This window comes from Serinus canaria, chromosome 19, assembly GCF_022539315.1.
Source record: "Serinus canaria isolate serCan28SL12 chromosome 19, serCan2020, whole genome shotgun sequence".
NCBI lineage: Eukaryota > Metazoa > Chordata > Aves > Passeriformes > Fringillidae > Serinus > Serinus canaria.
Window position 1 is genome coordinate 7575314 of NC_066332.1, and position 17391 is coordinate 7592704.

Below are 17391 nucleotides of genomic sequence, written 5' to 3' on the forward strand. Positions count from 1 at the left end.
ACCAGAAATCCACTAGGGTTATTGTGAGAGCCTTCCCTCCCATGTGCACAGAAGGGAGTCCTCCAGCCTTGCACAGACAGCAAAAGTGACCCCAGGCATGGACAGAGGCTGCCGACGGTTCTGACCCGCGCTGGGAAACACTGACCTGCGCCAAGGCCAAGCTGAAACCAGGGCGGGCGGCCTCGCGGGTGGCTCCCAGTCCCTCCACCAGCCGCTTCAGGGTGTACTTGAGTTCATCATCCTGCAAGAGACACCGAGCTGGGCGGTGTCCGGGCTGCTCCGAGGGCGGCCCGGCCGCCAGACCCCCGGGCCCGGCCCGCGCCCCGTCCGCACTGCCGCGTTCCCCAGAGGGAGCGGAGGGATGAGCCGTGTGATGAACCACTGCCCGCCCGCACCCACGGCCCCCGCCTCACCTTCTTGCCCTCCTGCAGATGCCGCAGGAGGCTCTCAGTGGCCGCCAGCCGCACCTCCTGCTCCGGCTTAGCGATGTCCCAGAAGAAGTCGAGGAAGGCGCGGCCCTGCCGCAGCACCCCGCGGGGGTCGGTCACCGCCGCGCCGCCGCCCCGCGCCTCCATCTGCCCCATCTGCCCCATCCCCGCCATGCCGCCACCGCTGCCGCACGTGGGGCCGCCCGCCCGCTCCGCCTCTTCCGGGGCAGCGCGGCTGCCGCGGGACGGGCTCGGCCGCCGTGTGAGCCGCTCTCCTCAGTCCCCCCCACCCCGGTACCTCAGACCCGGTGCCCTCATGATCGTGTCTCAGCTCCTCCCGACCCTTCATACCCGCTCCTTTCGGCGCTTCATGGCCGTTCAGCCCCGCTCCCCTCAGCTCCTCCCGGCCCCTCAGACCTCGCTCCCCTCATGGCCGCCCTTCCCACCCCTGTCCCCTCAGACCCCGCTCCCCTCATGGCCGCCCTTCCCACCCATCTCCTCAGCCCCTCATCCCACAAATTCGGATTGCTTTCCCGGTGTGCCGCAAGCCAGTCGTGACACACTGGACAGACACTTTGATGGGTTATTTCAGAGTTTCGCGAGCCGCGGTGCTCGGTGGTGTTCCACAAATCCAGCACGCCCCACCAGGCTTTTCACCCCATTATTTATACTCAGTTGGGAGTTAGAAACTTTCTAAGTATTGCCCATCTATCGGGATTGATTAGTAATTTACAAGTTGTGTAACCTCAGCTAACTTCTACACATGTTGAGGGGAAGGGTCTTCACAGCATCTTTAGAATTATAATGAACATAGATCAGCTATGGGATACATGGATCTTGAATCTTCTGCTAAGTTAGCAAAGTATACACAGACGTACACCAAAATCTGAATTTACTACATCCTTAATGCTCATTCGTTCCAGGATGTCCTTGAGTAAGGCATGCTGCCGGCCCCACGGTTTGGGTCTCCTTTCTTGCTGAAAGTATGCAAAGATCTTAGATCTTACATTGAAGAACATTACTATTGAAGACAATCTTGGCATATTCCACATATTACAACAGCCCCGCTCCCCTCAGCGCTACGTTCCCTCCCTGGCCCCCAGGCCGGCTCCTCCGCTGGACTCATTCCTGCCTCCTCTGCCCTGCCCCGAGGGCTCCCGGGCTTCCCTCACCCGGTTCGCGTCCCTGGAGGGAGGCTGCGATCCAGGATCCCGGCTGGATCCTGTCCCCGCGGGGCTGGCCCGGCACAGAGGGGCAAAGCCTGCGGGGTGAGCCGGGATCGGCAGCGCAGGGTCAGGGACACGAGCCGTGGGCATAGCCGGTTATCGTATGAGGTGTGGTTTTATTAAAAAACATTAAATTATGGCCTGGCAAAAGGAGACAAACCAGCTGGTACAAATGGTATTTTTTTAAGGACACTGTGAAGCTCTCGGGTACAGCCCGTTGTCATAATTTGCAATAAAATCCAGCACTATCCCCCAGCAGCCCTGTAAACACTGCGTGTTGCTGCCAGACACGCGCGGGAGTGCAGGGAATGGCCCCGGAGCAGGATCCATCCCTGTGATCACTGTGGATGACTGTGACACCTGGAGCAGGATCCATTTCCATGAGCCCTGTGATCCCTGCCCGCAGCGACAGCGGGATGCTCGGGGAATGAGAGCCGCGGGCTGGCCCTGGATCGGCACTGGAGTGTCCAACGCTCACCGCAGCGCAGCCCAGGCACATCCCCGGGGCTATCCCCGACAGACATCGGGCATATCCACGGGCAGATCCCGGGCAGAACCGGAGCAGATCCCCGGGCGGAGCCGCGCGTAGATCCCGCGCAGATCGCAGAGCAGACACCGACCGGATGCCCGGGCAAATCGCGACGCAGAGCCGACGGGAGCGAGCCGCGCCGTGCACCTCCCGACAGGCAGCAGCGGGGACAGCCCCGTCGGGGCGGGGAGCTGGAGACAGGCACCGCGCGGGGCAGCCCCGGCCCGCGCGCCGCCGTATATAAGCGTTGCGGGGTCCTCGGGCGCGGTCCTGTCACGCTCGCACGGGGACGAGGCCGCGGCGGCGATGGCGGATTTCGATCCCTACGACGACCGGGCCTACAGCAGCTTCGGCGGCGGCCGCGGGTGAGCGGGGCCGGGGACAGCACTTGGGGCTCCCCTCCGTAGCTGGGACGGCAGCGGGGAGCAGGGGCCCCGGCCGGGCGAGGCGGGGGCGCGGCCGCGGGGCCCGGCCTGCCCCGCTCGGCGGGGATGGCGGGCGGGGGTTGCGGGACGGGGGCGCCGCCTCTGGGAACTGTTTGGGCTCGTTCTGCCCCCCGTCCGCCCTCCTCTGGGACGGGGGGGTGCCCTTTCGCTGGTCCGCTTTGTGCGGCGGGGCGGGGGCTGCGGTCCTGGGGGGTCCCGGCCGTGCCCGCACTGCTCCGGCCGGCGCCGCAAGATCCGGGGCCGGGCGGCTCGGGAGCGCCGGGAAGGGGCGGGAGTAAGAGGGTGTCGCTGTTCCCGCCGTCCCGGAGGCGAGTGGAGGGGGGGATTTAGGGAGGTGCTGGGCCAGAGCCAAGGAAGGCCGTGAGGAGCTGTGCGGAGCCGGGATGGGCGGAGGGAACGTCCCCGAAGGACCGGAGCAGGGCCGGAGGCCGCTGTGCTGGCGGGACGAGACGCCCCCGGGAGCGGGCAGCGTTGTGGTGCCTGCGGCGGGAGGAGATGGGAGGGCTTTGTGGTGTCTCCGCACGAGTAGAGCCGGCAGCCGCGGTCCTGCGTTATCCGGGACTCCGGGTGCTGACTGCAAATCCCTGATCCTGAGGAATCGGGCTTGTCTCTGCTGGAGTGTTTAGGGGAGGAGCTACAAAGACAACAACCCGTAATTAGAAGTTTGTGTTAAATCAAGCTAGGAAGGTGCAATCAAACAATTGATTTTTTTTGGAGGCTGGTGCCGTTACAAGTTTCTCTGAAATAAAACAGTAGGCGTACATCTGTAGAATAAACTTCTTTGTGAGCAAGTCTTCCGTAGTGTGTTACTGTATAATCTTATCTTCCAGGGTGTATTTCCTCATCAAAAGTGTGTTCGTGTCCTTTTCTGCTCTTAGATAAATAACTTGGTTTCGTTTCAGACTGTTTAGGCAGCAGGGAGGAGCTGCTGGAGTTAGAACAGCAGTAAGTTTTTTCTGTCTTGGGAAGGACTCTGACACTTTAAGCTTTTCAAGCTCATTTTCATGCACTGATACCCTTTGTGTTTAATTCAGAAATGTCCCAGAGCAAACAGATGATGTAGCCACTCGCATTTCTGTTATTTTTTTAAATTCTGTAACAAAATAGCCTTGCCAGCAGCCTAAAGTGATACTTGACTCTTTATAAACTCAGATATTGCTGCACAGTCTGTCTGATCAGTGTAGGCTAATTCTGTAAAGTAATAAAATGCCAGGTAAAATATTATTTAGATTCCTGTAAGAGAACTTAAATCTGCTGTCAGGGAAGATGTGGATCCTTGCTTGGTAAACTAAAGGCATCCTGCAAATTAGTAGATGTCTTTACAGATAAGAAAATGTACTAATTCTAATTTACCTGCAGTTCTAAACTAGTATTAGAGTCCAGTGTATACTTCTCTCTAATTTATTGTTATCATTATTAAGTTACTAATAGCTAACTCACAGTTTACTCTCTGTGTACATTGTATGAAGTCCTGTAATAAATGAAGTGTAGTGAAAACATGACTGTTCTTGAAGGTTCTGATTAAAGAATCCCATTTAATTTAAAATGGCTCCTTCTCATTTTAGGTGCTCTAGGACTGTAGGAATAGCGTGACCTCAGCTGAGATGTGGTAGTTTTTGTGGAAGTTGCATTTTGCATAACCTTTGGTGTACATAGCAAGTGAGCACAGGATTTCAGTGTGACAGATGGGAAATCAGTGCCCAACAGGTTCTAACATATGGAAGTTATCTGCCTCTTTCTCATAATCATCAAAATAATGGTGGAAGAGCATCGAGATATGACTGGTGTGATGAGAGGGGATTTGCTGCACCTGAGATGTTCAGTGATGCACTGACTAAAAGCTGAATCATAACATTAGGGGATATTATGAAATCACTTAAAGAATCACTTCACCACTTTATTCCTGGTGAAGAATATGATGCTGACATAAATGGCAAAAGGCTTACTGTAAGCTTTTTAGAAAGTATTTTGGAGCCCAAAATTTGACAGGAAGACCTGTAGATAAGTATACCAAGGCCTAGTTGAAACTGAGAGTGTCTGTAGTGCTTCTCAGAGCTGAAAGAAGAGGAGTGTTTACCACTCCTAACTCACTGCTAGGCTGTTTATTTAGGTGTGGCTTGAAGTGCTGGGCACCCTACTAAAGGTTAAGATTCACCTGCTGAAGCGTGGCACAGTTCAGTGAAAGTGGGGAGTTAGTCCTTGTGCTTCTGGCAGCTTGCATCCTGTGTCTCACCCATCGAGCATTAAAAGATTACTCCTCATTTTTAGGCTGGGGTAAGCATTTTGCTGAAGGCATCTGATACTTACTCCAGACATGTCCTGGGTTGCTTGAATAAATTGGGTTTGAATTTGGTGTTGTGGTCTTGGAGGGTTGGCACTGTCATCCTGCTAATCCTTGTGCTGCCCCAGAAAAGCTCTGATGTCAGAAGCCAGGGTGGGCCATTGTCTCTGTGCTGTGCAAAAGGCAAATCTTGAGCTTTGATCTCTAGGGAAAGGCTGTTTAACTCAGATACTGACTTTCAAAATATCCTTAATTTTGAACTTCTGGTAGATCTTTTCTGGAGACCTAACTAAACTTTGCATAAGAGTAGCTCTAAAATGGGAGTTGAGTTGTTTTCTACCCAATATGGCCAAAGTCATTAACTCAGCCCACCAAAGTTTAATTGTAGTGGGGGTGTTGTTAGAAGCAAGCTTTCCTCTTCAGCTTTCTGCTTTGGTTTTCTGACAAGGTAATCAAGTCATGTCTTTCAGATTCTCACAGTAAGATGACATAATAATTGTTATTACCTAGTTGTGTCCAAGCAGAAGCTTAGAGTGGGAAGTGCAGATATTCATTCACAACTCTGGTTTGCCTAGTTCAGATGTGTTTTCAATTATTTTTTTACTTTTGTCCTACTTTGTTGCAAATGAGAGAATCTTCTTCCAATCTCATTGTTTGGTTACTGAAGTCAGCCCTTTTATTTCACTGTTTCAGTGTTGGAAAAAATGTAGAGAAGTACAGAAACAGTTGCTTTTTCTGTTGCTATACCTGAGTTCCATAAGAAACTTGGTTTGAAACTCAGTTATTGACCATTCCTGTTCTTCAAATGGAAACTGAATACCAAAGGTATAGTTATATAGTTGATAACCAAAGCCTTAATATAAAATTGGAGAAGACAATTTAATTTTGTGGCTTTAAAATCAGTCTGGATTGCACAACAGGGCATGGATTCCCACACATGCAGTCCCTGAAGTTCTGGTGCACTGTGTTAGAAAGGAGGTTTGTCTGTAGCACAGAAAATCTTTTTGGGGTTTGAGAGTGTGGTTTTAGAAGTGGCTCAGATGGAGCTGGTGGAAGTGGTAGTTCCAGCCCTTGTTCCCCTTCTCATTCCTAGCTTGGCAAAGTGCTCTTTGCAGCTGTCCTGATCACCTTGTTGGTCTGGCCACAGACTCAGCTCCAGGCTGGGGTTTTAGGTGACTGGCAGCTCAGGGAGTGTCCTGACAATCTGCACATGGAGAGAATGCTCCTTTGAAACTCAATTCTGATGTTCCTGGAGAACATAAACATTAAAATTTTCTTTTTTGGATGCAAGTTAAATGGATGGTATGTTAATAGCTGTTCCTAATGCTGTAAATGATAAATGAGGACAAAGGCATGGAACTGATTCTATGTATTATGGGATTATTTAGAACAGCAACTCAGCTTTCTTGGAGTTCCTCCTTAAAACTCAGTCTTCTGACTAAAGTAATTCAAAACTATTACAGCTTTAGTTCTCCAGTATGTTTTTGACTTGTTAATGAGACAAAGGCAGATGAGGAATATTGTCAAAAATGCTAAAATGCAAACCTGGGTGGACGCTAATTAAAGACATGTAGATTGTGGTTCAAGTAGATTTAGCAGCATGTTGATGGTGTTGGTGACAAATGATTCCTGCACGGAGCTGCTAAATAAGGCACAAATGACAGGCTCACCTAGAGAATTAAGGAGTCTTATTCAAGCTTAATGCATTATCTGATTCATTAGTAGTAAAATATTTATTCTTGAATGAAAAAAAAACCTGCCAAGGGCCTTGCTTGCCCAATGGATTTTTTTTGACTTCATGCAACCAGCCAGAATAAAAGGAAATGATAAAATTATTTGACCTTCTGGATTTTAGGAAGGACTCTGCAGCTATTTAATTGGTCCATGTCAGATTGGCAAATCCTGCTTTGGTACAAGTTATGCTCCACCGTGGTTTTAAATGCATGGGGAGCCTCAGGGAAAGGGAACAGACACAAGCAAAGCCCAATAGAAGGAAGGTGATAAAGGGAAGATGGACAGAGTAGTAAATAGATATTTCAGGTAAAGGTCAGAGGTTGCTTATGTGGGACAAATGGTGCTGGAACCAGTGGCATCCTGTAGTCTGCAAGTCTATTAGCTCTGACTTCAGGTTGTCTTGTACATACCTTGCTCTCTGTAGAGAAATTCCAAGTTGGCTTTTGAAGATTGGCCTCTGCAGAAAGTTCACACAGATGTGTTACATTAATAAAGAGTTTAGCTGGTACAATTTAGTTCCTCAGCACTCAGTGCCAAGGGTTTCACTGGTACTGAGGGACAAGACAGGAAAAGACCACCCAGTTTACCTCTGTAACTCACAAGACAAAAGAGGTCAGCATCCAGACAGCATGTGATTTTTTTCTGCCTCAGAACCCCTTGTTCAACCAAATTTATTTTGTGTTCAGTTCAAAGCAATTCAGTCCAGATATCCAGCAATTATGGCCACAGCTTCAGACTTAGGGGAAGGTGTTTCTCTAAAGTTAAATGTTGCTGAGATTATTTGGATGATTGTGGAGTGGGTATAGGTAATATACTCTTTAATTGAAAGCACTGGATCCAGCTTAATTTCCAGACAAGCTGACAAACCTGTGCCATACAAGTATTTCTTCATTGCCATAAATTATTCCTAAAATTGATTTCAAGATGGGGTTTTTTAGAGGTAATGTTTTTGAGCAGGGGACATTAGAGATAACCTTATGTTGCTTTCCTTAATGAATTGTGGGTTAAGAAGTTCATTCATCACTTCATTAATGAATTCACCTGGTACTTTATTCAGTTTCCCACTGTAGTACTGCATCAGGTAATACTGGAAAGGAGTTGAGCAGCAGTTCAGGTGGCAGGTACAGGCAAAAGAATAGAAAAACGGAGCAAAGCTGTGGGAAAATGGACTTGCAGCTAAACACAGCACCTGGGCAGGGCACCCAAAAGCAGCTGTGCTGTGCAGCTCCAGAGGCACTGTGCTTTTTCCAACAGGTCTCGTGGAGGTGGCCTTGGTTCCCGCAGAAATAAAGAGCTGCCAACAGAACCCCCTTTCACAGCTTATGTGGGAAATCTGCCCTTCAACACTGTCCAAGGAGACATAGATGCCATTTTCAAGGATCTCAGCATAAGGAGTGTACGACTAGTCAGAGACAAGGAAACAGACAAATTTAAAGGTGAGTGCTCATAGCTCTTTGGTGGTAGATGAAAAATTAGTAAGAACATCACTTTAGAAGGGAATTTCAGTCTAAAGCACAGTTTTCTGCTTTTATGTTGACTTGTGCTAGTTTTCTTATTCACTGATAATGTGTAAGTGTATCATTTGAATGAGAGTCACTGTTTCATCATCCTGAGATACAGAGTAACCTGAGTGAGGAGTCATATTTGCCCTGACATAACAGAACTTTCTCAAACCTTGTCTGGTATGAATTCTACCAGAGCTGACCCACTTCAATCCTATGATCTTAAGTATTGAGTAATTCCTTTACATCAGAAGATTCTCATTGCTCCAGCTCTTGTCTTTTTTTAGTAGACAGGGAGAAAAGGCAAGTAGATAACCCATTCAGACAGTCCTTTTAGAGGATGTAAATTCAACTGCTATGGGAATTGTTTGGAGGAAATGGCCCACATTTGTAAGTTACTTTAAGGGATGTAAAAGGCTTACCTTGGATAACAGAGTGCCTTTGAAAAGGAGTAAATCCACTAAATGATCTGATAACACAAAATCACACTGCTGACCACATAAGTATTTCAATTAATTAAAAAACTCTAAGAATGAAGTGTCAATATTCAGCTGAATAACTGTCTGAAGGCATAGATCAGATCTAATCTATAATGAGAACTCTGTGAAAAAGGGAATTAGGCTCTTGGCATTCACAGAGTGCCCAGAGTTCTGTTTCAGGATTTGCCCTATCATTAACAGGTGCAGGTAAATGTGTTCATTGTTGATGATAATTGGTTTCTAAGCCATGTGCATCTTGTATGTGCGCATTACAACTCATGTTTAGAAGAGAAAGAAGCTATTAGCAGGCATGCAGGAGGAGTAGCCTCTTACAGAGGCCTTTTGAAGTGCTATTAACTTGAGATTTGTTTCTTACAGGATTTTGTTACGTAGAGTTCGATGAGGTGGAGTCACTCAAGGAAGCTCTTACATACGATGGTGCAGTAAGTACACTTGCAATTAATTTGTGAAATCAAAGACAAGCAGAACTCTCAAACTCTTTGACAGCCCTTTTGATAGATCCTGAACAGATTCTCCCCTTGATTTAACAGCTTTTGGGTGACCGATCACTCCGAGTGGACATAGCAGAAGGCAGGAAACAGGATAAAGGTGGCTTTGGCTTCAGAAAAGGTGGCGGGCCTGATGACAGAGGTGACTTCCATTTTTCTAAGTAGTTTCTTAAATATGATGGTTGTAGTTATGGCTTCTGGTGCTGACTAATGCTGAGACAAGGCATGCAAGTGAACATGAAGATGCTATTGAAAAGTGAAAATCTGTATGTAAATATGTACGTGTTTCTAACCTGCTGCTGCTGCTCCTGAGGTGTCTGAAATTTAGCTGTGCTTTGTGTCCAAAGGCTGGATGTGTTGTCACTCCTAACCCAGGAAGTGAGACCAATACCCCTACTAATGTGTTGTGTCTTGCAGAGGACAATCATAAGCCCAACAGTCTGATCTGCTACTATTTTATGATGATGTATGAAAAGTGAGTAAGCACATGTAGACACGTGCTGATTTTGGAGTATGTCTCTTGTTCCAGTGTGAAAACATTCTTGCCTGTAGTTGAAGGTTGGTTGAACCAGACTCACCAGAGGTTTCTGTTGAATGTGTACTAAAGAAAGTTTTCTGGCCATTTATTCTTCGTGAACTTAAACTGACTATTTGTTCCTGTGCAATGGAACTTGGTTGTACCAAAGGAAAGGATTTTCCAGCAGCATAACTTTGAATATTGAAGGACTGAAGCATTGGTTTGGTATTCCCTTGCTCAGTCTTTCCCACAGCTTCAGACTTGAACACAATTGTGGCTTTTTTCCTAGGAATGGGAGGAGGTTCCAGAGAATCCAGAGGAGGTGGATGGGATTCCAGAGATGACTTCAATTCTGGTATCAGTATTAACACTTATACAGATAGGAAGCCTAAAAGGCACTGAAATGTTGTCATTTTCATTTGTCACCATTATTGGTTTGATTGAATCTACTGTATGTACCAACTTTGGACATCCTGCAGCTCTGGTGGGATTCCTCATGGGGAATCCTCTGTTGCCTTGAGAGCAAATAGAATAATGTCTCAATAGAAAATTCTTTGAAATACCCATAAATGACAGAGTTCTTGTCCAGATGTAGCCTATGAGTGGCTGCTTTAAACATTTCTCAAGCATACAACTAAGTAAATTTCTGAATAGTAGCAGAAACAGACAGATCATGTAGGAAGGCTGATACTCTGTCAGAGCAGAGGCTTTCATCTTCTCAGGGAGATGTGATGTGTGTGTCCCTGAAGTAACTGACTTCTCCAAAGTCAGATTAGTGTTCCAAAGCACTTGTAAATGCAAAATGTTCCTGAACTTTCAGACCTGTTTTGGTAATGCAGCTGCAGCAAGTGACTGAGCTTGCTGAGTGGAAGGTAGTGATGGAGCCACTGGGTTTGCTCTTAACTTCCAGTCATTTCCAGCTATTAGAATGCAGGGTGGCATTAACACAATTGCTTTTGTCCTCTGAACTCATGGGTTTGGTCCATTTTCTGATGGAGAGATGTTGGCAAGTACAACTTTGCAATGTCTGGTCTCTGCGTGAGTGGAATGAAGGATGCAGGAGAAGCAAAGTGTGCCCTTGCCCCCAGCATGGATTGGAGCATGGTGCTGGAGAGAGGAGCTTGCTGCAGTGCTGTGCTTAACCTGCCTTTGGAGCTAAGCATTCTGTGTCACAGCTTCATACCTTCCTTGGCAGCTTCTCCAAATGTGGATGCATTTCAGCCTGTTAAATGCTGGATGAGTGATTCGTGAGCCAGAAGTTTAGCATTTCAGTCTCAGCTGCTACAGAAGCTTTTCTTCTCAGGTTGTACAGCCTTGCTCTAGATCAAGTCTTTAAAGATGGCTTGTTTGGCACTGTAGTAAGTAAGGGACAGCTCTGCAACTCTGCCAAATACTGAAGTGGAAAGGAAAATGTGGAAAAAGTTGGGAACCAAACAACTTTCTCTTCCAGGCAGCCTCTGATAATCTGAGTGTATTCTGTATGCTGATAGCCTGAAGTATCCTCCTCCCACTGGAATGCAGGCAGTGGGGGCTTGGAGAGATACTCAGGAGTAGTCACTGGTACAGACTGGAACTCTGGTCAGTGACAGATAGTTCTTGATTTACTTTTTTGTGATACGTAAACTGACGAAATGCAGTCAGTTTAAAGTCTGGGGTTTTTTTTAATGGTTTTTTTTTAATTTTTAATTTTTTTTCCCTATGCCTGGCCAGTTTATAGTACAGCTAAGCAGCCCTGGGGTTTTACTCTCTTTTATAAGTGTATTTCACTATTCCCCAGCTATTTTCCAATTTGCTCCTGTGGATTTCATGCTGAGGTTGTAGCTGGTGTGATGATCTGGCTATGGAAGTACTCTGAGTACTGTCTGAGTCTGAGTACTACTCTGTAGTGCTGTCTCTCAACTCAGCTAATGATGTTAACAAACTCAAGTTGCAGCCAAGGTTCATATTTTAAACTGACTTGATCCACTCTCCAACCCTCCAGTAAGCCTCTAAGTGGATAAAGCACTTTGTGAACTTGGCATAGTATACTTGGTTTCAAATGGAACCTGAACAACTCCTCCAGAAGGTGCTAGAGCTCTGTGAAACAATCTGTCTGCAGGCAAAGGCTCTCAGTGCATCACCTTGGACTGACAGCGGTGACTAGCGAGGTTTTCCAGTCATCCAGCTAAATCTAGATTGAATACATTGCAAAAGATGCTCTTTAAATTCACTGTCTTCCATCTTCAGGATTCAAAGATGATGACTTCTTGGGAGGCCGGGGTAGAGGAACCCGCCCTGGAGACCGGCGGCCACCAGGTGCCTCCATGGGAAGCGGTGGCACCGGTCGCTTCAGAGATGGGCCTCCCCTTCGTGGGTCTTCCATGGACTTCAGAGAGCCAACAGAAGGTAAACTCCTGCTGTGTGTGGCTTGCTCTTCCTCCATGAAGGAGACTCCTGGTTTCCTTGTCAGGTTAAAGCTCCTGCCCTTCCCAGGCAGGTGTCACAAGTGGAATGTTTTTCCTTTCAGAGGAACGAGCACAGCGACCCCGGCTCCAGCTCAAGCCTCGAACAGTCGATACTCCCCTCAATCAAGTAGCCAATCCAAACTCTGCCATCTTCGGAGGAGCCAAGCCCCGGGAGGAAGTAGTAAAAGAACACGACTGAGTTTGGGGTTGAGAGGGAATGGGGAGGCGGGAGAAAAAGCAAGACAGTACAGAGTGACTAGCTCTGCTGGAATGTCAACCCTGCAGTTTACCATTCCTGCCATCTGGTATTTGTCCTCTTTGAAACCGAAAACACAGAGCTTGTGAATGCATGTCAGCTGTTAACAAGTGGTTTTTAGTACGTTCTTGGCTTTGCTGTATCTAGTGCCTGCTTTGTGCTGAGTTTCCCTCTTCTGTTTCCTTCCAAGCAGCACAGTTGCCAGTAGATAAGGCAGTGTGGCTGCTTCCACAAGTGTGGAGGTCTCTGGACAAAGGTGCTGCTTCACTTCTTCCTTTCTGGGTTTGTTTTACTTTAGAAGCACAGGTTAGACTTAGTTATTTCCCTGTATTGTTTCCTTTTACTTCCTCAGTGTTCCTCTTCTGACTTGCATGTCTCGTTCTGTATTGCTGTGGCTCTGAAGAGGAAAACTGAAGAGTCCAGATGAGTTGAACAGAAATCTACAGTTCTAACCAAGTAGTGAAATACCATTTATGACAATTGGTGATAGTCACTGTTCACAGCAGAGCCCCTTATTAAACTAAGGGGGGCAGCTGCCCTTTCACATGGGTTGCCAGGAAGGATCAATTTAATGGATGCCTTGCCTGGCAAGCCTGGTGAAGAGCTGGTGGAATCAGTATGTACAAAGCCTCTGCCAGCAGCCTCTTCCTGCTGCTGGCTCTTGACTTCCAAATGGTATGATGCTACTACAACTCTGAGCTCAAGGTTAGTGCTGCAAAGCCATGCCTGTTTGAGCACAACTGCTCACTGGCTCTTTCTGCTTACTTTTTTGGGTTTTACATGTTTGGTAAATTTTTAAATGAAGTTTCTACAAATAAAATTGACTTTTTTATTTTTGTTGAAGGAGTGTATACTTTGCCATGCAGTATTTGATCGTCACTATCCCCTGTATTTCTTTGCCCAGTGGGGTACAGTTTTAGGACCTCAGCTTTCAGAATACCTTGAAAATGGGCAGATTAGAAATCTTTCTGGTGTAGATTTTCATGTAGAAGTTGGGGTAAAAAGCATCTCTTGTTACTACACCTCTCTTCCCTTGAAATGTTTCTGGTCAGTGTTGTGTGGGAGGAGGGAGGGGAGGCTGAAGCAAAAGGAGAAATCATTAATTTTTAAAACTAAAACCTGGTTCTTCCACACTGAAGTTTGGACATGTCCAGTGTATGGGAGAAGCTTGGGCCCCCATTGCCAGTGCTGAGAGCCTTGAGATAAACCAGCCAGCACCCCAGAGTACTTGCAAGAGGAGGTTGGAAGCACGGCTGTCCCACTACCAGCACCACTGCTAGTGATGAATTTCTTCCCTAAGGTTCCCATTGTAAGTCAGAGTCCCAGCAATTTACAGAACTACTCTTTCCTTCTTTCTGCCTTTCACTTAATCTGCTTCTGAGATAAGAACCATTTGTCTAACACTAATACTTAATTTAAGACAGACATGCATTTGTGTGGTTGTATTCCAAACAAATAATTGATCTATTTACATCTTCAATGTGGAAAAGATTTTAAGAACAAATTCCCATATAAAAAACTCACTTCTAGTCAAGACAGTTGACTTTTAAATGTAAAAACAAAGGAAAAAAAAAAAGAATTCCAAACACTTAGCACATTCTGCTTCATAACAAAATAAATTTATGGATATGGTATTTTGTGAATGATCTTTTAAATAAAAGAAAACATTAAGTAATATTTAACATTGGTCTTTATTTGAGTCTACTCTACCATGTTTCCCCCCCTCAGTTTTCAAATATTGTGTTAATTTGTCCCATTCTGATACAAAATAAGGGGGGGAAGAGGAAAAGATAAAGGGGAGGAATCTAATCTAAAGAGTGCTGGAACAGTGTTGTAAAAATTAATTATGGGTGGAAATGAGCCCAACTTCTTTGTCCTGTGACTTCAGTGTCACTCGAGTGCATTGCTGAGGCTGCCAGGTGGGGTCTGGAATTCCTGCAGTGTGCAGGTGCTGCAGCTGCTCAGGCTGTGCTCCAGGTGGGTGCTGCTGCCCTGTGGCCAGCACCAGGCAGGATGTGTCTTTCCACTGTGAGTGCTGAGACAGTAAATGGATCAACTGCTGCTGTTCTGCCAACTTCCTCCAACCTTTTCCAGCTGCCCTGTTAGCCAGGAGGCATCCTGGTTAGGGAGCATCCTGCTGCCCTGGGGCTGTGGCTGTGCCTAATGTACTGCAGGGGAAGCTGGAAGAGGTAGAGCCATGTTTTTATTGAGGAAATGAGCTCTGACCTCCCTGCTGGTTTTACTGCTTTCCATAGCCTGAGAGGATGGGAAGTGTTCCTGCTTCCAGCTACTCAGTCCACCTTCTCTTTAGAGCTGCTCTTAGCACAGCTTGAGCAGAGTCCCAGTGCTGGGCTGGAGCTCGGTGTGCCAGCCCCTGGCTGTCCTGCCTGTCACCCTGAGGAGTGTGGAAGAGCAGGGCTGGGTGAGAGTTGCTCCCCTGCAGCTCTTGCCACACTTATCCACAGCTGCTCTGTCAAACTGGTGTTGCTGGAAGCAGGGATTTCCTCACTGCATGGAGAAAAGGAACCCTGATGAGTGAGAGAGGTGGCAAATGGGTCATCTTAGCTCTAGATGGCTTTTTCTGTATCTGCTAATGCTGCTTTGCTTAAGAATGCAGCCTGATCCAAAATCATTGTGTCATTTTTCTTTTCAGTAATTTTTCATTTGCAGACATTCATGCATTGCCTGGTTTCTTTGGAGCATTCCACACTGTGCTTCCTATGTGGCTCACGGTCAGACTCCTCCAGTCCTTTTTCTTTCCCTCTTTGAAAAATTCAGTGGATGAACATTTTCCTATATAGAAGCTTATCAAACCAGCTTTTGTCAGCAGTTAACTATATTTAATGTATGGATGTGGCATTTAAGTTTTGTAGCAGAAAGCAAAATTATTTTCTTCCCATCCTACTAGGAAAAGCAGTTGAAGTTTAACCTGTGATGCTTAACTTTATCTGCTGCTTAAAGCTAAGCCTGGCATGGCAAAGCCCAGACTGAGGAGGTACCAGCAGTGTAGCAAATGGATCATTCACTTTGTGGCTATTCATGTTCTCACTGAGTTATTTCTGGTAGCTGTGCAGTGCTTTCTTCCAGCTTAAACTTAAAAAAATAAACAAAACTGAAGGCAGGAAGGCACCAGGCAGGTTTTGGAGCTGAAACCAAGTTTGCTTTGCTACTGTAGAAGTGCTTTGCCTTGTTACTCCAGTTTGGTTGCAAGTGGGGAAGGTGGGAGTCTGGAAGAGCTGCTGGACCCTGCAGCAGTGGACAGTAGCATTTAATGTGCTGTAAAACTCTGCTGCCACCCACCAGAAAATAACCCCCACTGAACTCCTGAGTGCAGGAATGCCCTTGGGAGAGCTCATCCCAGTCCTCAGGGCAGCACCCAGTGCTGGCACGGGTGTGTTGCTGACTCACTGGGCTGTGCAAGCCTGGAGCAACTTCTGAGGGGGCTCTTGGTGCTTGTGGCTGCCAGGGTTGTTCTGATGGCTGAAGAAAGAGCTGGAGGAGTGTTCACACACTCCAGGAATGGGCTGGTGATGGTAGAGACACATTAAATTCATGCCCTCGCGTGGGCATGAGTGGCTTATTGACCTTCCTAAAGCAGCAACAACCTGCTCACCAGTCTGCTCTGGATCTCCTGTGCTGACTGAATTTCTGAAGTTCTCCAGGTGTCCCAGGGCTGATGATGATTGTGGCCAAGCTTGGTGTCCCAGGCAGTTTTGGATGATGCTGATACTCCTAACTTAAGAGCACTGTTATAGTTTCAATCCTGACTTTAGTACATAGTCTAGTAGAAGCATTTGCTACCTGTAGTACTAGCTGCTGACTTGTCTTCAGGAAAGATGATAAAACTGAGAATTTTAGAGCAAATCCTGTAATATTGCAACCCTTCCTCTTTGTAGGAAACATTTCATACTAAAGCCAGCAAATTTTGGAATATATGTACAACCTCTTCAGCCAGAGTGCTGGCATGTTGCAGCTTGCAGAGCAGCCCTTGTCCTGCTGCCTGCTTTGGACAAATCTGCTTGGAGTGACTTTGTGGAAACCCCCTGTTCCCCTGGGTGTGTTTTGGACACAGGCTCTGTGTGTCAGGTGGCTCCCAGGCGTAGTCACAGGTTTTCTGTGCCAACCCCATCCCCTCTCTGTGCACAGAAGCTCTCGTGGTTATTTGCACTCACAGCAAGAGCACAGGAGAGGAGCTGTTAGCATTGAGCATCTTGAAATCTGTGTTAAGTTGATGTTTTCATTCTGATGGTTTCTGTCTTTCACTACCAGTGGAGTGCAAAGTCTCTGAAGGAAAGGGACTGCTTGCCTATTCCAGCATATTCTAGTGTAGGATATACAGTTACCTTTGTACTTCTCCAGGGCTTCCCTGGGATGGATTCTCAGGATGCAATTTAGTTGGTGTTGCTTATCTTAAATTTTTAGAAAGGGGAGTTTCTGTGACTGAAAAAGAATTTGATTCCTAGCTGAGAGTGGAATTTCCTCATCTCCCTCCTCTTAAATGTCTCTTACCCACTGCAGGAACGATGTATATTAAAAGTGGCAGAGAGACATCTTTTATTTGGTGCATACATTTTATTTATATAATCTGTAATTTATTCTGTTGTTTGTGATAGCACTTGCTGTAGCAGTATTAAACCAAACTGAATAGAGCATTTAGGATGGTGTAATCACATTTTTAACCCTGCTTGCTGAAAGGCTTTAATCCTTCAGTGCCAGACACTTGACTCTCAAGCCTGATGCACATTAGTAATAGCAATACCTTGATGGCATTATGTGTTCAGCCCCTCTCCTGTGCATTAGGGCCTGCAGGGAAGCTCTGCTGTTCTCCTGTGTGTGCTCACAGGAGCCCAAGATGGACACAAGACACGAGCCATTGGGTTCTGCTGGTGTCTCAGTGTCAGCATTATTAGATCTGAAATTGTGTTCCTCATCTCACTGTACCTGTTTGACTACATCTGAAGCATTTTCTGGTTTCCTTTTCCATCGTGGCAGCAACTCTGTTCTGTGCCATCCCCTGCTCAGCAGCAGGTTCAGTGTGAC

At 46.9% G+C, this 17391-nt stretch overlaps 2 protein-coding genes across 3 annotated transcripts in view; one reads left to right on the top strand and one right to left on the bottom strand.

Moving 5' to 3' along the window:
• MYBBP1A (MYB binding protein 1a) overlaps window positions 1-622 on the bottom strand; it is a 53583-nt gene extending 52961 nt beyond the window's left edge. The window contains exons 1-2 of the mRNA XM_018919184.3: window positions 414-622; window positions 146-241 (exon numbers count right to left, since the gene is read on the bottom strand). Coding sequence (XP_018774729.2) covers window positions 146-241; window positions 414-602 — 285 coding nt within the window. The 5' untranslated portion in view covers window positions 603-622. The remainder of the gene's footprint in view (window positions 1-145; window positions 242-413) is intronic.
• A 1761-nt stretch (window positions 623-2383) lies between these two features.
• Window positions 2384-14028, top strand: EIF4H (eukaryotic translation initiation factor 4H). 2 transcript variants are annotated; one of them, XM_030231333.2, is made up of 7 exons: window positions 2384-2548; window positions 7899-8080; window positions 9004-9068; window positions 9177-9276; window positions 9941-10006; window positions 11878-12036; window positions 12158-14028. In XM_030231333.2, exons 1-7 carry the CDS (start codon window positions 2490-2492, stop codon window positions 12292-12294), a joined length of 768 nt encoding a protein of 255 aa, XP_030087193.1. In that variant the 5' UTR covers window positions 2384-2489; the 3' UTR covers window positions 12295-14028. The 2 variants fall into 2 exon arrangements, with proteins under 2 accessions (XP_030087193.1, XP_030087194.1); XM_030231334.2 differs by lacking the exon at window positions 9941-10006.
• The last annotated feature ends 3363 nt before the right edge of the window (window positions 14029-17391 follow it).